Genomic DNA, 21,124 nt, shown 5'->3' on the forward strand with positions numbered 1-21,124 from the left:
CTTCCCACCGATTTTGCATTACACTACTGCTTAAATAGAGATGGCATTCAAGTACTTAGAAAGCAACTAAATACTGAAGGCAAGTAACAGGTGCTATACACTCACTGTGGATTAATGATAGATGAATGCAAACAAAGTCGAACTTCTTAGAAATTAAAGCATCAAATAAGGTCACAAAAAGGGCTTTGCTTTAAACTAAAGACAGTGTTATTCAAACTGCTATGTTTTTATCGTGAAGCCCATAGCAGAAAACATAGTATGACACAAACTGCATACAAAGCAAAAGGTGCATGTTTAAATGATTGCAAATTTTGCTGACAATGCATGACAAAATTGAAAAAGATTCATTTAATAGAGAAGACTTTCAGCAGAGAACTGGCATCTACTGGCACAGCCAACCACGGCAGAGAAGTCCACTACTACACCCTTCCATAAACAAGACATACTACCTCTAATCAGTGCTGGACAGAGCAGAACAGCTCTCAACTCATGCATTTTTTCTATAAAGTTACAAAGCCTATGAAGCAAACAGTTAAGCATGCTATGAGATTTCCAAGCTAACAAGCATGCTTGAAGATTGCCTTCAAAGATGGTTTATTTATTTAATTTTTTTTTTCAAGATTAGAGAACACCAGCAATTTTATTTGCCCTTTACACCCAGAACTACATGTTTGGCTTCTGGCCTGATGTGTCACAAGCGAAACCTGCTACAGTTCAGTTCACTTAATTTCAGCCCCAAGCTGAGACAGCTGCTCCAAAAACTGAGCAGCGTTGACAAGTTGCGTGCAACCGTAGACCACCTTCTTGGACTTGCCTTTTGTGTAGTCCAGCAGGTTCTGGTATTCTATATAATTTCCACCTCCCAAAACAAACACAACTGCCTCTTGGAATGGTGCCTGGGCCCGTGGCTCAGCACGTCCCAAAAGCTTGGGGTCCAAATATCGGAAATCATCAGTCTCGGGCAGTGATTTCAACTCCATCAAGGCATCCACCAGCCGTGTAATTGGTAGCTTGTGCTTCTTGACAACCAGATTCTTGACACCTTCCATCACAAACTGCGAGCCTTGGCTCATCAACTTGGAGAACATTCCCACCGTGCGAGGTCCGCCACCATAAGAGCCCATGGGTTGCGGGGCAGTGATGCGGGTGTAGTCCTTCCAGCGACGCAAGTACCGCAGCGCACTGAGGTCACAGCCTGCTCGCTGCAAGGCCTCCTCATACTCTAGGGCCCCATCGAGTCCCAGTACAAAAGCTATCAATATTAGCCTTAGCTTGTCCTGCGCTGTGCCGGCCTCCGGGTCATTGATCAGGTCCAGCAGGGAACGATCCAAAGCCTGCCTGCCAAGCAGTTTCTCCTCGGTCTCAAAGTACAGATCCAACTTCCGAGCCTTGATGTGTTCCAGGATTGCAGTGGCTATGCTGGTGTGCATATCAATAAGCCTCTTACGCTCAAGCAGTTCTGGCAGTGAGCTGACAGCTGATGTCAGCTTTGCTGTGTTATCAGAAAGCATTGTGATGGCTTCATCTGTTCGGTCACCTTCCAGCCCCATGGCTGCCTTAAGTTTCTTCACTTCATCTTCCTGGGCTCGGTATGCCTCCAACTCTTCCTGAACTGCTTCAGCCACGGTGGGAAATGGGCTTCCTTTATGCTGCTGCCAGAATTTGTCAGCCTGAGTCAGGTCAAATGTCTTGGTCTTTTTCCTTGGCTTGGCACCTACATGCTCGGATGATGGAGACGGTGCTACAGGTTCCTCCAAGGTTACACGGTTCAAGCTCAGGCCAAGAACGTCGTGTGCCAAAGCCTGATATGTCCACGTGTGGTGCAGTGGTGTTGCCATATCCATGTTGCGATCGAGCACAACCAACAGTGGCCGTTGAAAACTGAACTGGCCGCCGCCATGAGTAGAATCCAGGAACAAGCTGTTCCGCGAGTCGCGCAGATTCTCGCGTATTCTTTTGTCCAGTTTCTCTGCAACCATTTCAGCAGCGTTTCCTTTGGGGCTACGGATTATGGGCACGGTCCCTAGCGTCGCGAAAACGGAAAAGAGGCAGTCGACGATGTTGTCCATGATTGACTCAATTTCAGTGTCCTTCACGTCGCCACGGTTAATGGCGTAATAAGAAACAGTATGTCGATCATTGTGCTTCAGCAGAAACAAATCATTCTCCACTGTGATGAAATTGAGGTACTGGTCGAACACTTTCGACACGTTAGCCACAGAGTTTGCCTGCAGAGCTGCTGATGCCAGATCTTCAAGGTGCTGGCGCGACACAGGTGACACGAAGTTCAAGTAATACTGGTCGTATAACTCATTTCGGAAGTCCTGTGATATCCGAGTAATGTTTTCGTCAGTGGGCGCTACGAAGTAGATCGCAGGAACCTCTGGAATGGGATCTCGGTCCGAGTGCAGCAGCATGTGCAGAGTGATGCCCATGTCGCGTAGCTCCTTCACAGACAGAAGAGGCGATATAATATCCTGTCCGCAACGATCGTACACCAAAAGTTTCCATACAGGCTCCGAAAAGGAGCCTTTCGGTTGAGGAACGTTGAAGTTGAGCATCTGCTTCAGTGCAGCGATCTGCTTATCGCGTATGTTGAGAGACATGACCGACACTGGAGTGTTTGTCCAACGCGACGGTACTCTTTATGACGTGAACAGTGAATTCACATTCTAGGCAAACTCACCGGGCGAAGAGAAATTTACCAGTCCTCTCAAACACGGCTACGAACCTGGGAAACAACTCCCGAGTTTCCTGTGACGTTGACGTAAGCAGCGGATTGCGCGAGTCGCCACTTGCGCCGCCTGTGAATGATGTCAGTGGCAATCCGGCCGCACTGGTTTAGCTGTGGTGGCTGTGGCTTCTACGCACTTTCTTGACGGACACCTTGCCAACCTAGCATCACCTTGCATGCCACCTCCACAGGACCACATCTCTGCAGTCACATGCCAACGAATTAAAGTTTGCTGTAGTAAACTGCCATTCTGTCTTCGCAACAAGTTGAGGCGGTGGGAAGTCGATTCATGCAACCCCACATTCACACACAGCCGTACACCGAATGGGCGGGTCGTCATGGTGGGCACATTTGCTGCATGCATTCAGCCGCGCGCTACGTACAGGTCCCAGCAGTATGAAAGTGGACAATTAATTTGCAAGAAAAAGGCGAATTTCGTTACTTCTATATGAACTAGTCGGAAACCGAAATGGTGTACTTGTGCAATTATGGGGTGACCATTAAGGTTTATGGGGCTTTGGCGTATCATGGTTAAAGAATGCAGTGCGAAAGGACAAGGACAAACGTTCGTTTGTCCTTGACTTTTCGCGCTGCATTCTTTAACCATGATCACTGACCAGCAAGCCCTTTAGTTGGCATATCAAAATGACTCAGGTTATGAGGGCCGCCGTAGTGAAGGGCTCCGGAAATTTCGACCGTCTGGGTTCTTTCACGTGCACCGACATCGCACAGTACACGGGCCTCAAGAATTTCGCCTCCATAGAAATTCGACCGCCGCGGACGGGATCGAACCCGCATTTTTCGGGTCAGCAGCTGAGTGTCATCTAAACTGAAAGTGTTCCCTTTCACATTGAAGGGACCTGCATCTCTGTGTCCTACTGGCGGCATTCGTCTGCTGTGCAATGCTGGCGCAAGTATGCCTGGAAGACCACTGGAAAGCCACAAAATATTTTTAGAGAACAGCTGCTGTAAAACAGCTTGAGCTCATTCTCCGTAAATTGCACTCCCATGCCTGCACTGTCTTCTATTCAGACAGCTGCTACACCTCCATGTGACTAGAAAAGGCAGTGAATAGTCACAAGATATAAAATATGGTGATTTTATTTTACATGGCTACCACATACAGTAGTCTCAGTAACAAAGGTGGTACAAACAAAATAAAACAAAACACTTTCCCAGCATCTCCAACCAGTGCCGTATATAAACATTAATTCCAATAAAATGTGCAGCTCCCCACGATACTGCAGTGGCAGTTAACATGGATTGTTACAGTTCCACTGGAATGCTAAGCACTACTTGGCACCCAAAAAAGAAACATGAAAAGACAGCCTTTCATGGCTTGAAGGCAAACTCTCACCAACAACCTTAACAGTGTATACATCAGTGCAGTCGTGTATATCTTTCAACGGGAGCCTTCTGTGGCAGTGTCAAGCTAACGCCTACACCCCAGCCACTAGTTACTACATCTGGCTGCAGCCACCAGTGGCACAGCCTTGGCTTTGGCTAGCTCAGTGGCCAGCTTGGAACGAAGGTGCTCCTTCTCGGCAGGATGGGTCCCAGGAAACATGCGCTCGAGGACATAGGTGAATCCCTTGCATGCCTTGGCAGCATTTTGTTTGAAACGTTCCACACCGAACGCTTGGATGGCGCAAGAGAAACCAAGAATTGAAGAAGATACCCAGGCTTTGCGCTCCACCACAGTGTGCTTTGGGTTGTCAGCAGCAGGCTTGTAGATGCACTTCTCTTCTATCGACTACAAAACAACATTGGCATTTGATCAGTCTTGGACCTATGCACAGCAACCAGCATTGCACACTATGTGTATTAGTGTGGGTCATGCAATGTTCACTCGACAGTTTCATTTTACCTGAGCATCTTTTAGCAAATAGAAAAGCTGTTTGGAGCAATACGAGCACTGATAAATGTATAATGGTGCAGATGAGCGGGCAAATGAAAGGAGTCAAGAATACTAGTGTGAGCAGCTAAAAAAATGTATCATCAAGTGCACCTTGCAATAGGAGAACATGTAAAGCACTAAGGTAAAAGGCACAGAGAAATTTAGCGATGCCTAAGAAAAACCTGAAACAGCTAATGGTGCCCATTCTGCCCTCTGGTTAACACAGTTTGTATATGCAAGGCCAGTGTTGTCAGATGAGGGTGTGCACATCCTCTAGGGGCCAAAGATTTTATGGTACTTAAACCTTTCTCTTTAAAGGAACTCCGAGGACAAGTCCATTGAATTTTTACCAAGACCGATTCCCTTGCTCTTTTCAGAATACACCAATGTTTGTCCAGCAACAAAAGACGCATTTATTGCTAAAAGAAAATTGCACTGAATAATTTTCCTGCCTCTCGATTCACATTTTTGTTTACACAGAAAAGGACACTGTGGTCGTTTGAAGTGAATGGCAGTGTAGCCTAACCTATGCGATGCGAGCTAAAAACTGTCGACAAATCACAGTTTCCTTGCGAAATCGGCCAGTGATGACACCTATACTTAACTTTTTTTTTGTTTCCTAGTTTATAAAAATTTGTAGTCAGTGAAAGTAGCATCTTTGCCATTAGAATATGGTAATTATATAGGCTCATTTCAATTTGCTCTAGGTGTTTCTTTATATGATGTTCTCTACTTTTCATGGCTCAACAATGAGACTTGATGGAGCCACATATGTTAACTTGTGTAAAGTATGTGAGGAAACTATATTTTAAAAGCAGCTATTTCTGAAGTTCACTGTTGCAATACAGCAGCATCGAACATGAATGAGCAAGTGAAAGGAACTGGTAGAATATTTCTTTTTATATTACTGTACAACTCCATGAAACTGCCCCTTTCCTCAGGCTCCTAAACAAGTTGCACTTGCATTTGAGGGGTTCTCGACACATTCATGGCAGAACACCACAATACTAGGGGCAAAAAGACCTTAGTAAAAGTACCTCCCTTGTGTGGTAGCAAGTCACATGAGGCAGCCATAGCCGCAAGTGAAAAGGTAAAGTGTAGCGTCCTATGCTTTGCTATCACCATCAATTAATTAAATGTGAGGAAAATTGGGACACATTTGACGATTAGTAATCGGTGCATTTTGACTAAAAAATTATACCGACAGCTATGAGATATGCCCTAACAGATGGCTGCACACAAACTTTGACAACGTGGGGCTCTTAAATGCATGCCGAAAAGCAAGAGATACCAAGCAGAAAAGAGGAGGAGGAAATGCAAATGAGGACGCTGGTTGCTTTTCGGCAGTGAAAACAAGACCTCCAAAAACGAAAAGATGGAGATGCAGATGAAAAAAAAAAAAAAACAGAGCGGACCCAGTTGGTGAGCATTACATGGCGGTGACGAGCCAGGCTCATCATAAGCAGACTCATTTCTGGCTCATGATGAGTCTAGCTTGTGAGTTTTTTGGAACTGTGTCCAGTTTAAGGAGAGCAGAGCTCGTTGAAAGGATTTTTTCGGTGATAAAAAAAAGAGAAAAACCCTAATGTTAGCAAGAGAACAGAGGACAATAGAAGGTTTTAGAAAGCTTCAGGACAAGAACAAGTGAGAAAAGCACAAAACTGAGCAATGCAAATTTTTCACAAGAGATTCATACAATACTATGCATAATAGTGATGACGCTATAATTAATTAGGACGAAGTCCTTAAGTTCCAATTCTTAGGGAACTTACCATAATGTGCTGCAGACCAATGTTGCGTGTGTAGGTGACCAAGGTCCTAGTTCTTGGATCAACAATAGATTCTTCAACAATACGAACGGACTTTGAACTGACAAATCGTTCTCCCCACTTTGGTAGTCGGTTCATCGGGTTGGTCTTTGTGAGTAGCCGCTTTGTGAACAGCTTTCCACCTTCCACATACCGTGCAACAATGTCTTCAGTCAATACATGAGTGCTGGAAACAAAAGCCTCTGCATTATGATAGGGTTCACAAAACAAGGCAGCAAGGAGAAGTTAATAGTAGTTACAGGATGCATAATGCAGGAATCATTTGAGGATTTCAAATTTTACAGCCAAAGGATCTTAATGCACGACGTGCCCACTCCAAAACCATGCCCACCACGCAGCTCACGCTACCTTAGTGCCACCAGCACATTCTATAGATACGCCAGGCAAATTTACAATGACACACAAATTCAGCAAATGCAAAATCCACAAAACACAAAAGTTATACCACACTAAACATTCTTCCCATCGCTCATCACATGGGGCGCAACAAGCAATCTAAACATGGAACGAATTGTCAGCACGCCGAGGTTGTGAGGCGATTGTTTACAAACTTGCCTGTATGGGTTTGGATACCTCGCCCAGAAGCCTTGAGCCACCTGGTCCCAGCTGAACTTGAACCTGTCCTTCCTCTCGTAAAATTTCACCATCGCGCTTCAAATGAAAAAAAGAACAAAAAAAGGCACACCGGTTAAATTCAATGAAGGGCGACCTTTGCAGTATTAGCTTCATTTATAACAGACTATAAAATGTACCACACGACAACACTTCAGGGTAGAGACCACTGCAATAACCCACAATCTTACAACGCTTCATGCTCAATTGAAAGGTATCGCTGATGATTTTAACTGCCCCGTAGCTCCGGTTACTGCCCCTGCAGACATGGCGGTAGCACACAAGGCGTGCAGCTGCCGCACCGCTTGAAACTGCCCTTATGTGTGGCTATTTAAGCACGAAACAGCAACTAATTCTAATCACAGTCTCCGCACATAACAGAAACCTTGTCAGGTATAATCTACACTGGAGTATCTGCAAAACTTCGCATGTTAACAGCAATATCCCTTACCCGTTGTCGATGTTCCCTCATGGGACACCGCACACAGCCAGCGATGCGGCCAAGGCGGCGACGGCGATGGCAGCGATGGGCCCGAGGCAGGCCCGAGGGCGGCAAAGGTGTGGGTAAAGTGTAGTTAGTATGGCGAAGGCGCGAAGGCTAGCATGCGAAACGTGAAGGTCCAGATGGCGCTATAGTTGCTCCATGTCCAAAATAAATCCTACAATTATTTTTGAAAAATACGTGGGCTCAAAAATGCTGCTGAATAACAAATAAGTGCTAAAACTAAATGTCTGCTTGCACACAAATTAATGTGTTCCCGAAAAAGCAACCTTGACGACGTGCTGACCGTGCCCGTGCTACAGTGCACTGTAACCGTGCTCAGTGCTGGCGTACTAGGAGTTGCGAAACTCCGCTTTAAAAAGTAGCTATTTGCCCTAGCTTCTTTCTAAGGTTTTACAGATAGTAGCGCCATCTAGAAATGGCAAATAAAAGCTACTATTGTGTATCATCTTTGTCTTCTGAAAAGTTCTTTCTTTTCTTTTTGCTTCTTTTATTTATAGATAAATCCATAGATAAATAATATCTATAGATTTATCTATATCTATAGATTTTTGTAAATGCGTCAGTTTCAGTGATTTTGTTGGCAGGCGCCTGTGTGCTTATCAATAATCTCGAAGTTTGCAACTTTCGTACCCTTTGTTACCTTTGTACCGCTCTAGTACCGCTAGTACCACCCCGCGCCGCCGTTTCCCCATCGCAGCGGCATGTTGGGTCTCACGCGCAGCTCGCGTACAGTTCGCTATGCGTGTGGCGTGGTTTGTATGCGGTTGCGTGGCGACTGGAATAATGCGACTGAACTGGAAATATGCAGTACATAGTTGTTTCACTCATAGTAATAATATTCTGGCACTTTTGAGTGTGTATTATGCATGGTGCAGTCGCTCTAAGCACACGGTTGGATTTTACTGGCTGCACTGAAAAAGAACAGCAGTTATTTGGTGTACCTTCGCAGTTGTAATTTAGAGTGTCATGGTCGCCGAATTCAGTAGAATTATGCTGCATTTCATTTAATTTATTTGTCCCTTAAAGGCCCGGAGGCATTACACAAGGGGAGGGGGGGGGGCGTACATATAGGTTGGGGGGTAGTGGCAGAGAACAAAAAAAAAAAAAAAGAGAGGGGGAAAAATACACGGTGTACAAAAAGAGTACAATAATATACAAACTAAAAGCAAGAAATAAACAAAGAAAAAGAAAACAGGGAACAGTTGGTGACTTCAGTGTCGCAGTATGAATGATGTTTACGAGAAGTGATTAGCCAGTTTCTCAAGGAAAAGGTGGCGATCGGAGCATGTTATTATGTTGTCGGGAAGGCCATTCCAGAGCACTATGGCGTCGGGAAAAAATGAACTGCTCATTGTGGAGGTGCGGGTTTTAATGCGTGCGGTTGGGTTACTGTGGTTTAGGCGGGATGACGTAAGTACGTGGGGGTGGCTGCAGCAACAAATGTCTTGGTGAGCGATAAAAGAAAGAGTGAAAGAGGCATAGACGGGAAATTACGCGGTGAGTTGCTAGTGTTTGAAGGCCGAGGGATCGTTTTAGTAATGTTACGCTGGCATTCAAGGGCGTCCGCAGAATTTTTTGCAGGGGGGGGCCCCTTTGGTTGTTGGCGCCGGAGGGGGGGGGGGGGGGGGGGCGGGGTATGTTCGTAGCAAAAAGGTCCTATTTGCGGAGTGAATTTATTTATTTATATATAAATAAAAAATAAGTAAAATACACACATGAAAGAAAAATTACAAACAGCAAATTAAAGCGCGGCTAGGAGAGATACATTGGAGCTTATCAACGAAGAAACAATTAAAACTAATAAAAAAATGCAAAAAGATACTATCACTCCGTGGAGAAGTGTGCTCAGTCTTGCTGCATACGGGTTCTCGACTCACCCGGATTGATGACCAGCACACAGCACAATATGTTCACAAACACGCAACTACAGTCACTCACTCACTCAGTCAGTCTTCCTTGAACAGCAACTGTAGGCGCCTCGGATTTTTCTGGGCGAGTTGCGTAATTACACGGGTGATAAATTCATTTCAGTGCTGCATTACACGCTCTCGGTGCACACTCATCATACATATTGATTGAAAAAACGTTTGAACGCGTACGTCGAAAACAAAAGATGACTATATATACAACGAAAACTTATTTACAAGATAAATGCACGCTCGCAGCTTCATACACCTCGCTCCATCTTGCTCGCGCATCCGCACAGTCGAGCAACCGCGCACACACTGCTCGCCGCTTGTCGTTTTTTCGTCCGCTGTCTTGGTTGTTCTCAGCTTCGTTGACAACCGGCCACTAAAAACACCGAAGCACAAACACAGAGGCGCGCACACGTGCAAGGGCTTACTTGCCGCAATATCCCCGAATGCGCACTCTGGGGGTGAAAGGAACGCCGCGCGACTTCCGAGGGGAAGGGACACTCGAGACTCGCCACTCCGGTCGGAAAATTTGTTTTTGTGTTTTTATGGGGTTCAGAGCCCCAAAACGACTCAGGCTATGAGGGACGGTGTAGTATAGAGTTCCGGATAATGTCGACCACCTGGGTCTGTTTACCATGCACTGACATCGCACAGTACATGGACGCTGTTGTGATTTGAGGCCCAGCCAGAGGGGACAGGCGAGCCAGGCAGGCGCCATCGGGCTGCGTTGACCAAAGGCGCTGGTTTTCGGAGAAGACGTAAAGAACGCTGGTGTAGGGCGCCTCTAGAGACTGCGTCGCCGTGAACAAAATCAGCTAATCCCCTTTGCCGAAGATTCTGAAAGCGGCGCTTCTACCGAACTGCGCTCTCCCGAGGATCGGAGGAGACAGCGAGCGGCGCCGTCTGATCGCCCGCTTGCTACTGAGCACCCCGACAAAGTGGGGGTGGACACGGCTGATTTGTCCTTCCCTTCTGAAGAATCCATCGGTGGCCGGCGTACGAAGGCGAAAACAAGATGTCCTGTGCACTGTCTGCCTCCGTGTCGCTTTCTCTCTAGAGATCAAAGAAACAGACACCCATCTCAAGACGGCTCGAAACACATGCTCGCCGGTGCCGCTGTATGTGTGCAACAGGTCGCCCTTTTGTAGAGCTAACGATGGCGTGGTTTGAAAACGACGGAACGACGCGTGCCCGGACGCGGCATTTCGCAGATGTGACCCAAAGCGTGGAAGCGGGGCTGCTTTCACCCTTTTGGCTGAGCGCACCACCGACCCTGGCGAGCGGCCATCACTCACGGTTCGAGTCAGTGATTTTCCAGGGGGGTGCAGCCGCCCCCCCCTTGCCCCCCCCCCTCCGGACGCCCATGCTGGCATTTCTTGAGACTGCGATGTAATGAAACGGGCGGCACGATTTTGAATGGCTTCAAGGTCTGAGATGAGATACGATTGTGATGGATGCCAGACAGATGACGCGTACTCCAATTTCGGACGTATGAATGTTATGTATGCCAACTTTTTTACTTCAGGTGATGCAGATTTTAGATTACGCCGGAGAAAACCAAGTGTGCGCGATGCTTTGGAACAGATGGTCTGAATGTGTTTTGTCCGTGACAGTGATGATGTGATGTGCACTCCTAGATATTTATAAGATGATGTTCTGGTAACGGCGACCGATTTTATGTTGTAAGGTCTATCAATAACTGTGTTTTTGCGGGAGAATGATATGAATTGGCATTTATTTAGATTAAGAAGCATGTGCCATTTGTCACACCACGTTGAGATAATGGTTAGATCCTGTTGAAGAGTGGCAATGGCGCTAGCGCTGTGGATGGGGCTGTAAATAACGCAGTCATCTGCGAATAAACGTAGCGTGGATTTTATGTTGATCGGCAAGTAATTGATGTAGATGAAGAATAAAAGAGGTGAAAAGCCTGCACCTTGAGGTACGCCGGATGTTACGTCGGTAAAAGCTGAGCGACAGTCATATAGCTCAGGTGAACTGCTTACGTCCTTTAAGGAAGTGTTCTAGCCAGGAGAGCAAAGTTTGTGGAATGCCGAGCGATGACAACTTAAAAAGAAGATGATTATGGGAAACACGAACAAATACTTTTGAAAAGTCGAGAAAGATAGCGTCGATCTGGACAAGGTTATCTAAGTATTGTAGAATGCGTTGTAAGCAACGTTGGTTTATTGGGGTTTAACTTCCCAAAGTAACTCAGGCTATGAGGGACGCCGTAGTGAAGGGCCCCGGAAATTTCGACCACCTGGGGTTCTTTAACGTGCACTGACATCGCACAGCACACGGGCCTCTAGAATTTCGCCTTCATCCAAATTCGGCCGCCGCGGCCGGGATCGAACCCTCGTCTTTCGGGTCAGCAGCCGAGCGCCGTAACCATTGAGCCACCGCGGCGGGGCGAACGTAAGGACTGTTCACAGGGCCTGAATTTTATCGGGTATGGCAGCAGCGCGGGGGATAATTGCCAAATATAACTATTTCTTCGAAGTTAACACTCGCTTTTTCATCATTCTCTGAGATCTTTTCGTCTTATTACTGCGCCATATGTGGAGAATTCCACGCAGTAATGGCAAATTTATCTTCCAAATGGTCCGTCGCCACACTGCTGTGAGGAGTACAGCTATTACATGTCTGAAACCTATTGGCCATACTTTCTGAACTGCTTGTTCCGCAAAAGAATAATGCAGATGGTTGAGTTTCCCTCAGAACGGTGCTGACTACAGGTAGATTGATGACACGATGAGACGACGTTTTGCTGATCCTTAGTTGCTAAGTAGCCTTATTCCAGGACAAATTTAACTGACGCATGTATTTTTTATTTTCAAAACTTCAAGAAAAAAATCATTAAAAGCGACCGATTCACAAAGTAACCTCACAAAATCAGCCTCTGGTAACCACTTCGTTTGAATCCCATTATCCGTGCCAAGCTAAACTAAAAAAAGGGAAGTCGGAGCAACGCGGGCCGCCTTCCTCGCTTCCGCGGAACCGTCGGCTTCAGTTTCCTAAAGACGCTGGCTTGTTGCCTCATTCAGTAGTAGCCGTTAGTAGCCGTCTCTCATTAAGGTATGTAGTAGCCGCCGCTCATTAAGGTATGGGTCTGATCTAGTTTGAAAACCGCGTCTGACGTAAAGCGCGCAGAAAAACACGGACGAGTCAACAGGAATGCCGACAAGTTCTCATCCCCGCACCTATCATCAAGAGAGGCAAAAAAAAAAAAAAAACGTAACTCTAGGAAATGGGGGCCCAGAAACACGCGTGACGAATTTTACTGATGTGGCTGCGTGACGCTAAAGAAACGAGCCTTTTTTCCTTGTAGTGGAGACAAAAAAAGGCTCCTTTCGTTTTCGTCACGCAGTCGCGACTTCTTTGCTTACCGTGACGCACAGAATGTAGGTGCGCCGCCAGGATATTCGTAGTGAGCTGGCGCAAAGGAGTAGCGTGATGGAAGGGGTGGGGCGTTTGGAATGCCTTTGTGACATAAAGATAAATAAACTGAACAAAACGCTTGACGAGAGCTCACATACAGTGGGTCTAAATAGTATGGGTGCCTTAAAGGAAACGTCTTTGTTGTCAGGTTCTGTAGGAAGCGCTCGACAAATCTGGATGTTACCTGGCAAGTTTCAATCCTCGCCTCCCCTTGGCGCAATCAACTGCAGGACGATTACAGTTTTCACGGCCTACGTCATCGGCGCACGTGCTAGTGGTCTGGACAAAAAAAAAAAAAAAAAACGACTCCTGACAGAATGGTGTATTGAGGCTGCTAATGATGCGTCTTCGATCGGGAGAAGAAAAGCAGCAATGAACGCTCGAAACATGCAAAACCGAGGCGAAAGTATACGCAAGTTCGCCCATTGGGCCACGCTTCTTTGCTTAAAGTGAGCTCGTGTTGTGAGCGTGATACAGCAGTCGGAGATCAAACTATGAGGGTCTGTTGTGTTCTCTGGTGTTCTGCTCACTCTAGAAAACGGCAGCGGCTATTTCGCTTTGCTCGGAAAGTGGGCGGAGAAAAAATGTGAGAATCATAGGTCAGATGAAGGCGGCTGTAAACCAACAGAACTCCAAAGTATGCGAGGCAAGGCATGCGAAATGCTTGCATTCAGAGCAATGTTTGCTTGGGGTTGAGTTATAATGCGCAACTTTAACGTTTCATCCTCGTAAACTTCGCGCACTTGGCTTCGCGGCGAACGAGAAGCTGTTTGAATGGCAGTCTTTGACGATTATGAAAATACAGCTCGAAATAAGTAATCCTGTTTGTTTGCAAAGTAATGAAATGTAAAGCATCCGGGTAAACAGATTCCACTGGAGAATTCAACGCCCGTTGTGAGAATGCAACGACTGTTCACAAGGCGCCGAGTTTCAAGGCAGATTAGGTACGAAATAAGATATATTTTTGCGTAACAAACTTCGATTCACTCTTTAAACAATCTATGGCACCACCCTGTCTGAGGAGGACACGCAATTTGCTGAATTCCACGCGGGATGTTCGAAACAGCCCGCCGCCGCATTGCTTCCAATGTATAGCCGAACGGAGGAGTGGGACCCAACATGCCTCCGTCGAGAGCGGTGTCCTCACCCTGTAAGCAGCGCTGGCATCGAGGCACCCTATATACACCAAAACAAAGGACAGATATGTATGGAAAAGCACGAATAGTCTGTTAGGGCAAAAGGTCTAAGAAATGCCGGGATAGGGAATGATGGGGGTACAACAAATATGAAGTACTGAGAGGTATTTGGAAAGGAATAATGGTACCGGACTTTCGGGAGGGCAGTTTAGTCGAGATTAGAAGTAAATCAGAGTGGTATTGGAAGATTAGCACTTAGTGCCCACGGCAAAACCACAAACGAGGCAGTACAGGGGGATATGGGCTGGGCATCGTTCGAAGCACGGGAATAAGCTAAGAGTAAGATACTATATGAAGAACGCCTGAGGAAACTAGACGATAACAGGTGGGCAGCTAAGGTATTTAAGTACTTATACAAAAAGAACGTTGACTCACAATGGCGGAAAAGAACCAGGAAACTAACCAATAAGTTTGCCGGACACGAGGACGGAGAAAGAAAGAGCATTAAACGACAGGTTAAAAATGCGGAAGGTAAAAAATGGATTAATTCAATGGAAAAGAAGCATAATGTAGAACTATATCGATACTAGAAAAGGCAGATCAGGAAGGAATCATTCTAAGATAACTCAAGAGGCACTGCCCTACTCTTTGAAGCTAGGTCAGGGTGTCTTGGAACGCGCAGCTACAAAAAGAAATTCAACGAAGAAGATGACACATGTGCTGTGTGGGTTAAATCTGTACGTAGAAACGTTTGAACATCTTTTACTCAAATGTGATGGTATCCATTCGGATGTCGATGCAGGCGCAGTCATTAGAGATTTATGATGTAAACAAATCTGCGGTGGAAGTTAGCAAAAGCGATTGGAAGACTGGTGGCTCAAAAGAAGAGAGAGAGAAGCCAACAGCCACAGAAACCAACGGACACAGGGGATTTTTTTTATTTATTTTGTGGTGTTGATCAATTTATAATATTACTGAATATGTTATCGCTTAAAGGTAATTGATAAGAAAAGCAGAAGAAAAAACAACCACATGCCGCCGGTGGGATCCGAACCCACGACCTCCGAATTACGCGTCCGGTGCTCTACCTCTGAGCTACGGCGACGGCTGTCAATTTTTCTGCTTTCGGGGGTATTTATGTTTACAAATAACCTAACTTGAGAGTGTTCATCAGCGCCACCCACGTTCGTAAGCGGCGGACGTAGCACGTCCTGAGGTACCGCTGGTGTGACGTAGAACGTCATCTAACGTAGAGAGTGGAAGCTGTGTGAGAACCCTCTTACGCTTCCTATGGCATCATGGCTGCCAGAGCCGAGGCCCTCGCTAAGCAATTAATTATCAATTACCTTTAAGCGATAACATATTCAGTAATATTATAAATTGATCAACACCACAAAATAAATAAAAAAAAAATCCCCTGTGTCCGTTGGTTTCTGTGGCTGTTGGCTTCTCTCTCATATTTATAACGAGCCCCTCATTCCCCTCCCCTTGTTTGCTCAAAAGAAGAGAGGTGACATAAGGTTAGAAACGTAGGAAAACGTACTGAAAGAAAATGGGGAGTTTTAATAACAATTTACATGACAGTTAAACAAAAAATAAAGAAAAATTAGCTGCGATTAAACTACTCTTGAACCTGGTTAGGGAGCGAAAGCTTGGCGTACCGGTATTGGGATCGGATGCGCGTGGTCGGGCCGGAAAAGGGACGAGGAAGGCGGGAGACGGGGTTACGATAAGAAAACAAGGAAGGAGAACTTTATACAGGAATATTTACATTATTTACAACAAAGGGTAACTGAGAGGGATTCTCAGTGAAAGAGAACGTCTACAGGAGTCAACAGGAGTGCTCTCGAGTCCAAAACAACACCTCGTTAAATAGTCTTCGTATTCCCCAGATCTCTGTCTGGGGAAATAATTCGAAGAATGACGTGTCCAATCAGACGGACCGTTGTGGATACTGTTGATACCGCCCACGGCAGGGCGGCGCTGGGCCGTGGGGCTCTCCCGCAGCTCGGTTGATGGGAGAGGGTAGAGGCTCAGTAATCAAACACTGCTGTCTTTCACTCAGCACATCACCACTCTGTTCGTTGACCCGAGGGTCGACTCGGCCACGGAACGCCGCCATCGTCGCCGTATCTTCGGCCTTCGGCAGTCTTTGACCTTCGCCGCTGCCACCGTGGTCCCACGGTCCTGGAAGGTCGCTGCCTTAATCCACTTAGGCAGGAGGGGAGCGCGAGCTGCCTTAATCCACACAGGCAGAGGGGGGGGGGGGGCATCCCAAACCCAACACCGGGCAACTATACGCGGCTTGGCGTCTGTAACAATGAGTGCGTTCCGGACACTGGATAGGCAGCGCGCCCACCCTGCCATCCTTCCATTCATCAATCCACCTGAATACGATTGTATCTGTAGAAATGATTGAACATTTCATACTCGAGTGCGATGGTATCCATCCGGATGTCGCTGCAGGCAGTCAGTCTCCCTGAGGCCCTAGGGTTTAGAGATAACAATGGTCATGTAAATTAATCCCCGGTGGAAGTTAACAGAATGCGATTGGAAGATTGATTACTCAAAAGCAGAGAGATGACATGAGGTTATATAGAAGTGTAGGACTGAAAACGTATTTTAAGAAAATGACAGATTTAAAGAGCAATTTATGACACAGTGAAATAAAAATAAAATGAAAAAAAAAGCCGGACATGGTGGCAGCTGCCACCACTCTGTTTCAAAGGGGACGCTCCGTCCGTCCGTCCGTCCATTCCGTCCATTCCGTCCATTCCGTCCATTCCATCCATCCATCCATCCATCCATCCATCCATCCATCCATCCATCCATCCATCCATCCATCCATCCATCCATCCATCCATCCATCCATCCATCCATCCATCCATCCATCCATCCATCCATCCATCCATCCATCCATCCATCCATCCATCCATCCGTCCATCCGTCCATCCATCCATCCGTCCGTCCATCCATCCATCCATCCATCCATCCATCCATCCATCCATCCATCCATCCATCCATCCATCCATCCATCCATCCATCCATCCATCCATCCATCCATCCGTCCGTCCGTCCGTCCGTCCGTCCGTCCGTCCGTCCGTCCGTCCGTCCGTCCATCCATCCATCCATCCATCCATCCATCCATCCATCCATCCATCCATCCATCCATCCATCCATCCATCCATCCATCCATATACATTCGAGTTATAACAAACGCTCGAATGTAGGTGGATGGATGTATGGATACATCAGAGTTATAACAAACGCTTGAAGGGGAGAAAGAACAGCGACTTCTGGTCGCCCAGGCGGTGCTCGGCCTGTAAATTATGGCCGAATAAAGGTCTGCTACTACTACTACTAACAAACGCTTGCTTATAACAAACGAAGGCAGTGCTACCGTCAGAATATGTGAAAGGGCAATGGCATTGCATCTAAGATACAACGAACAAGTGAGGCCACATGACTCAGTTACACCGAATGAGGATGCTCTGTAAACTTGGCCCCGGGGTCAAAAAGCTTCGTTTCTTCCCAGGTGAAAATCCTAACTGGTTGAACTGGTTTATAGAACAAATTTCCAGTTGATTACAACTGGAACCAATTGATATCGAGCTGGTTCTCAACTGGTGCTGTTGGAACAGAGAATTAGTTCCATAGAGCAGCTGAAGGTACCAGTTAAGATCTTCACCGAGGTTGCAAGAACGGAGAGCGACGAACACCTCCAAGCCTCCATGATACCTCCTTCCCCCCTTTCTACGGAAAGAATGCAACCATTCAAAGGCGAAAAAATACGGGATGTACGGAACGCCGACGAAACGTTTTGCCAGATGCGGCCGTCAAAAACGCATGCCGCGAAGGGCGGCGCCTAGTGCTGGAGAAAAAATTAGCTGTGGTTCAATCCGGCTGAACCTAGTAAGGCGAGCGAAAGCTCTGTTACGAAGGTAAGCACACACCACACGCTTTATATAGGAAACGACGCGCTGTGGCGAGGCGCAGCGAGTCACGTGATTCGAAAGTTGCGAGGCGAGCGAGCGCCGTCGGCTCAACGCGCGCAGCTGTGGCGAGGTGGGGCAAGTCACGTGACATGATGTCAAAGCTAAGCCTCCGCGCCTCTTGATATGAAGGTCAAATTTCATAGCCACATGACCTTCAGCTTTGTTCGGAAGGAGTAGAGCTTTCGCTCTAAATGCGCAGTAAGCTTCGCGTTACCGTCGTGTGTACGAGCATGGACGGCAGCGACCGGTGGCCGTGTGTCACCGGGAGGACTTGGAAAGGCTCAGTGATTTTGGAAGTTATATTCTTGTGCGCTATAGGCACGACGCAAAGGCCTGGACAATGCGCGACGTTTTTTCTTACGAGTGTTCCACTAGGCATAAATTTAGATGGGGGTACAGGTATGGGAGGTGACTTGATCACCTAGTGGCTTAAAAAAATAAAAACCCTGTTCATGGAGAGAAGGTGCCGTACAGGAAAAAAGAATGTGAGCATAGCCTGCTCGGAGATGGCTGCAGAGCGCCCATTCGGGTGAGAAGTCACCGGTGTGAATCAGGGCAGGCGGGCAGGAGAGAGGAAAGTGCGGGCCTGTGCTCTGTTGGAGCTTCGACAGGGACTTGTTGGAGGGGGCCAGTTCGTTCTGTCATCTCGCGAGCGATGGAATTTGCTGCCTCATTTCCAGAGTGCCATGCGTGAGCCGGAACACAGAGGAGATGGATAGGACGGGAAGGAGGAGGAGTGCTCAAGGATGCTGAGCGCATAGGGAGAGATTCGACCCTTTGCAAAGTTGCGGACTGCGGTCTTGGAGTAGCTGAATATGAAACGGGCCGGGGTGGCGGCAGTGGCGAGGGCAATGGCTGTTTCCTCTGCGGCAGTGGAGGTGAGAGCAGGGATAGTGACGACTGAGAGGGGGGAAAGTGTATGGGAGACGGTGGCCAGGGCGTAAGCAGGGTGGTAAAGGTAAGGTGCCGCATCAACATACACAGCTTCGGACTGTGTACCGTACTGGCGCTAGAGGGTGGAGGCACGGGCAGGTCGGCGGGCGGGAACATGCTCAGGGTGCATGTTCTTGGGAAGGGGTTAACAGGTTAACAGTGAGTATGGAGAACATAGAGGAGGGTAAGATGTGGGTGACACAGATAGAGGACGTAGTGGTCAAGCGGAGGGAAGAGCTCTGCCAAGGGAGGGTGGGGGGGGGGTAAAGAGGGTGAAGGACCTCTTCGGAGACCTGGAGCATAACGTCCTGGGTAGAAAAAGATGGACGAAAGCCGCACATCGAATCGGGGAAAAGGTGGTTATATTCAAGGAAGCTCTGCAAGCGGCCGAGAACGACGTGCCCAAAGAGCTTACCGAGGCAGGAGGTGAGGGAAATCGGGGGGAGATTTTGGATGTCTATGGATTTACTAGGTTTGGGGGTGAAGGTGACCTTAGAGTGTTTCCACTCAGAAGGCAGAGTGCCTTCATGGCAATGTTTGTTAAACAGGTCAGTGATGGCCACAAGGGATGAGGTGTGCCAGGTTGCAGAGGGCCTTGTAGAGAGTTGGTCTGCTCCCGGTGCGGATGTGGTGCGTTACGCAGCGCCGCACGAACCTCCCCCAGTGTGACACCTGCGCCGAGCGCAGATTTAGTGGTGCCGATATATGGGGAGGGAGGAAGGGGGGTGCAGATATAACAGTCTTGGAGCGCAAGAAGAAAATCGGAATCAGAGAGCGGAGAGTAGGAGACGCGTCACGTCCCTGCGTTGCTGGCATTGGTATGCGACGGGTCAAGGAGGACACGTAGGAGCGTCCACGGATCCCTCAGTCCGAGGTTACCGGCCATGCGATCGCAGGTCTGGCCCCACTGCTGCCTGGAGAGAGAGGAGCAATGCTCCCCAATCTCCATAGCCAAGCAAGACGGAGGCGCAGCGAGCGGTTGTGTTTCTGTGAAAGCCAGTGGCGGTGCAGGGAATGATGCGCCTCCCATAGGTGCAGGAGGCTGCTGTCAGCCGTGGAGTAGTGAGGAGGGGTAGGGACAGTGGATGTGGCGGAGGAAACATCCCTAAGCAAAGTGGCGGTCCACTGAGAGCGGTCTGAGATGGAGGTGGGGGCATGTTGCAGCGAGTGGCGGAACCGATCCCAGTCCACCACCGGGCGAGGCACTAGTGGGAGGATAGGGTGGGGAGAGAGAAATAAATGAACGGTATATAGTGGTCGCTGCCGAGAAAGACCCAGGTGTTCATCCACACCGCATCCGAGACATTTTTGCAGAAGGAAAGGTCTGGATTAGTGTTGGTTTGGACGCTGGAGACGATGCGGGTGGAGTTCGATAAATCATTAAGGACGGATAACTGTTCGTTCTGGACGAAGGACCAGAGCGCCAGGCCCTTCCTGCAGTTCCCGGGGTATCCCCATCTGATGTGATGGGCGTTGAAATCCCCGAGAATGAGGAGCGCGTTGCGGCCCGCGTTGGAGAGAGCTTTGAAGATGAGGAGGAGGAGGAAGGAGCTGGAGGTTTGCGGGGAGGGCTGTAAACATTAAGGACAAAGAGACTAGCATCCTGCCGATGCCGGGGGATGAGTTCCAGGAAGAGGTGGGCGCACTCTGGAACGTCGAGCGGATGCTCTATTTCCATGTAGTTGCGGTGAACTAGTGTGGCAACGTTCGGGGGGAGGGGGGGGGGGGGTGACGGGGAAGGAGGGCGGAAATCATGCAGCTTAACTGAGGAGAAAGTTTCCTGGAGGGCGATGACAGCGGAGAAGTCGGAGGGAGGGATGTTCTGGAGCTGCAGCGTGTTCCGTTTTCCGCGGAAACCGCGGAAGTTCTACGGCTAGAAACTAAGGCGCGGGGGGTCTCTGGCCATCCTGAGGCCTGGGTGCCCCTGCTGGTACAGGGGGAGAAGGAGATGAAGAGGAGGGGAGGAGAGGTGATACAGTGACGGTCATCTGTGCAAGTTCGGCTTCGTGGCGCTCTGGAGGGCCTCAATTCTGGCCACACGGTCCATGTCTGCGTGTCGGTACTCAGGGCCCCAATGGTGGCTATGAGGCGTTGTTCATGGGCATCAAAAAATGAGGCCGTGTGCT

General features: G+C 48.0%; 2 protein-coding genes across 2 annotated transcripts; both read right to left on the minus strand.

Moving 5' to 3' along the window:
• Window positions 1-621: 621 nt before the first annotated feature.
• Window positions 622-2,817, minus strand: Slh (sec1 family domain containing Slh). Its single transcript, XM_089578855.1, has one exon. The coding sequence runs from the start codon at window positions 2,604-2,606 to the stop codon at window positions 720-722; it is 1,887 nt and encodes a 628-aa protein (XP_089434981.1). The 5' UTR covers window positions 2,607-2,817; the 3' UTR covers window positions 622-719.
• A 1,000-nt stretch (window positions 2,818-3,817) lies between these two features.
• On the minus strand, window positions 3,818-7,680 carry prel (preli-like). Its single transcript, XM_089578856.1, has 4 exons — window positions 7,524-7,680; window positions 7,016-7,111; window positions 6,404-6,626; window positions 3,818-4,487 (listed from the first exon to the last, which is right to left on the minus strand). The coding sequence occupies exons 2-4, from the start codon at window positions 7,105-7,107 to the stop codon at window positions 4,188-4,190; spliced, it is 615 nt and encodes a 204-aa protein (XP_089434982.1). The 5' UTR covers window positions 7,108-7,111; window positions 7,524-7,680; the 3' UTR covers window positions 3,818-4,187.
• Between the last annotated feature and the right edge of the window lie 13,444 nt (window positions 7,681-21,124).

The sequence above is a fragment of the Amblyomma mixtum genome, chromosome 3, assembly GCF_055824585.1.
Source record: "Amblyomma mixtum isolate Tamu chromosome 3, ASM5582458v1, whole genome shotgun sequence".
Classification (NCBI taxonomy): Eukaryota; Metazoa; Arthropoda; class Arachnida; order Ixodida; family Ixodidae; genus Amblyomma; species Amblyomma mixtum.